This window comes from Propithecus coquereli, unplaced genomic scaffold (assembly GCF_000956105.1).
Source record: "Propithecus coquereli isolate 6110/MARCELLA unplaced genomic scaffold, Pcoq_1.0 Scaffold54, whole genome shotgun sequence".
NCBI classification, from domain to species: Eukaryota; Metazoa; Chordata; class Mammalia; order Primates; family Indriidae; genus Propithecus; species Propithecus coquereli.
This window is the reverse complement of record NW_012151285.1, coordinates 601,371-604,205: the sequence shown is the minus strand read 5'-3', so window position 1 is coordinate 604,205 and position 2,835 is coordinate 601,371. Positions and strand designations below refer to the sequence as shown.

At 52.9% G+C, this 2,835-nt stretch overlaps 1 protein-coding gene across 1 annotated transcript in view; it reads left to right on the top strand.

The window, feature by feature from the left end:
* The window catches only part of MRPS6 (mitochondrial ribosomal protein S6), a 125,605-nt gene that overhangs the window by 52,662 nt on the left and 70,108 nt on the right, over nt 1–2,835 (top strand). Inside the window, 2 exon segments of the mRNA XM_012657330.1 lie at nt 45–178; nt 180–240. Of these exon segments, the coding sequence (XP_012512784.1) occupies nt 45–178; nt 180–240 (195 nt within the window).

Sequence of the window (2,835 nt, the reverse complement as noted above, 5' to 3'; positions counted from 1 at the left end):
CGGGGCGGGGCGCGCCGAGGGGGCGTGGCGCGCCGTCTGCGCAGCTGCCAGAGCCTTTAAGCCCGGGCTCGCGCGGCCGGAGCGTGCTTTCGCCGCCCGGCCCAGTACGCGCCAGGTCGCTGCCGTCCCCGCGGTCCCGCCACTTTGCGTCCCGGGAGCCGGCTCAGTCCGGAGCCGCGCGCCTCGCGTTCGGGCATGCCCCGCTACGAGCTGGCTTTGATCCTGAAAGCCATGCAGCGGGTAAGTGACCTTCCCTCGGAACCGGTCTTCCCGCTCGGGCGTCCCCGCCGCCGCTAGGCCGCCTTTTTCCGCGCGCCCCGGCGGCGGGACCCCGGGTCTCCCCGCGCGGCCCAGAAGAGGCCGGGGTGGCGGGCGGCGGGCGTCCGCGCGGAGGGGGCGCGCGTGGGCCGGCTCGGCCCGGCCGCGTGCGCGCGGGAGGCGGGGTTGTGCGGCGCGTGTGCGCGGCCGCGGGAGGGTGTGCCTCGCACGCGGGCGGGCGGGGGGCGGGGCGGCCCGGAAGGGCCCCGGCCCGGCCCCGGCCCGTGGGAGTCCAGTGGAAGGCCCGCGGGAGGACACGCGCGGGAGGACACGCGCGACAGCCCAGCCCGCCTCCGGCCTCGGCCCGCCCCCGCTCGTCGTGAAGCTGCCTCGTCGCCGTCCCCGCCGCCCGCTCCGTCCCGCTCCGCCGCCCGCCGGCCTTCTCCGCCCGCCTCCACTCTAGCGCCCGCCGGCCGCCCCGGGACGCCGGCGCTCAATAAAGCGTTCCTCCAAAGCGTGTCTGTGCACTTGTCTGTACCGCGGTCGCTTGTAACCGCTCTCACGTTAAAAAATCTTTGATTTCTCTTTTTCTGACTTCAGCGAAAATCCTGCTCCGGGTGCCTTTAGCCCAGTTTCATTCATCCAAGTTGTGGCCTTTCTTGCGCCTTCAGAAGACACTTTTCTCCCCACTGCTTTTGATTGATCTTGAGGTAGGGGATTTCAGGTTTGGAGGGATGATAAGCGAACCAGCAGCTTCAGGTGATGGCGTGGCCAAGGACAGGGGCCCGCGGCCCGGAGGCAGCTCTTCGTCCTCAGTTCTGGGTCAGGTGCTCCTCAAGTCGTCGCTGAAATCCCCATCTTTCCGTGAGTTCGGTAACGTAGAGTGTGATGTATGCTTCTCCCCCTCTGCCCCCACCTGCAGGTATAATAAATAAAAATCGTACTACGTCTGAACTTTGGAAGCATAGCTTCCTACAGCGACAGAGGTGTGGATACATTTTATATTTGGGTCAGGCTTTGGGTCAATTGTGAAGAGTACCTGTTACCAAGTTTGGTTGAACTTAAGCCTGGGATCATGGTCCAGGGTCTTTTGATAAACGAACAATCACGGAGCATAGGAGATTGTCAGAAAGTGTGCTTTGCACACTGTCAACTGGCAAAGGACGCCAGGGCCTCTTGACCAGGGCTAGACAGTCTGACCAGGCATGCCATTGTGTCCCCAAGCTTGTTCCTGAATTTGGGAGAAGTTAAGATTGTATTGTTTAGCCTCTTGAGTATCCCCCTTGGTTCTCCTCCTTCCTTAACCAGTACGTAACAGCTTAGAAAGGGTAGGAACAACGAAAAGAAAACAGCAAATTATTGAAAAGGGAACATTTTTAACGAAGTGGAAATTGTCTAAGCCTTCCCTTTAACCCATGGTTTTTAAGAGATGTAGAACCTGGGAAATGTGGTTACTGAAGTTTTTTTTTGTTTACCTTGTCTTGGGAAGGTAGCAGGTGATCACTGAAGAGGCAACACAGGCATAATATTACATATTCCATAAACCTTTGAAGTAAGACTCTGCACTCCTTTGTTTCTGGCATAGCTGCCCAGTACCTTGGTTAACATGAATGCAAGTATATTATGCTACTTGGATTTTTTCGTATCCTGTAACAACCAGGATTCACAGTCTTTGGGTGTGGAGCATACAGTTTTTATTCTAGTTCAGATAAGCCAAGTGTGGTTTGGTTAAAATAATAAATACCTTCCTTGAAATCCTTAGCTGAGGGCAGAGGGCAAAAAAAAAAAAAAAAACCAAAAAAAAAAACCACCTAGAAAGCTGGTAATAAAGGTGAACTGCTCCTTAGAGGAGGCAGAGGGGGTGTGGTGGCTGGGGCAGTAGATGGAAGGTTGTATCAGTGGTTAAGTTGTGTTGAGGAGATCCTTGACCTAAATAAAGTAAGACTAAAACAACAAAAACTTCTCATTTGTTTTGTTCAAAAACTTATGTTTGAGCTAAAGTAGGATGAATACTTGGGGGGAAAAATGAATGAAAAAATTTAGGTTTAATGTAAAATGCAACTGTGAGCTTCCACACACCTAGCAGCCCCTGGGGAAACCTCAGTTCTAAGCTGAGGCAGTGCGTGCTTCTGCATGCAGGAAGGCTATTGTAACTCCTCAATTCTAAGATTATGCATCTTTCATGTTTTTGGATTCTGAAATGTATATCTCTTAAGGTATCCCTTTAATGTGATGGTTTATTTTTCCTTCTCTCTGCCCCAGAATCATTTATGTGTCTTGGAATTGAGGAGTATGCCATGTTAGGCAACTTTTATGGCAGATGGGGCAGTTAAGAGACCATAGTTTTTCCAGCCTTTTCTTGGAGTCCCAGAAACTCCTCTTTCTTTCCTGTGATAATTTATGAGCCTGAAGAGCATTCTTAGTCTCTTTGGAGGGTGTTACTCCCCCTCTGCCCTAGCTTGACTCCTTAAAATTGAGCATACAGAGTTTTTATTTTATTTTTTATTTTATTTTATTTTTTTGAGACAGAGTCTCACTGTGTTGCCCAGGCTAGAGTGCCGTGGCGTCATCCTAGCT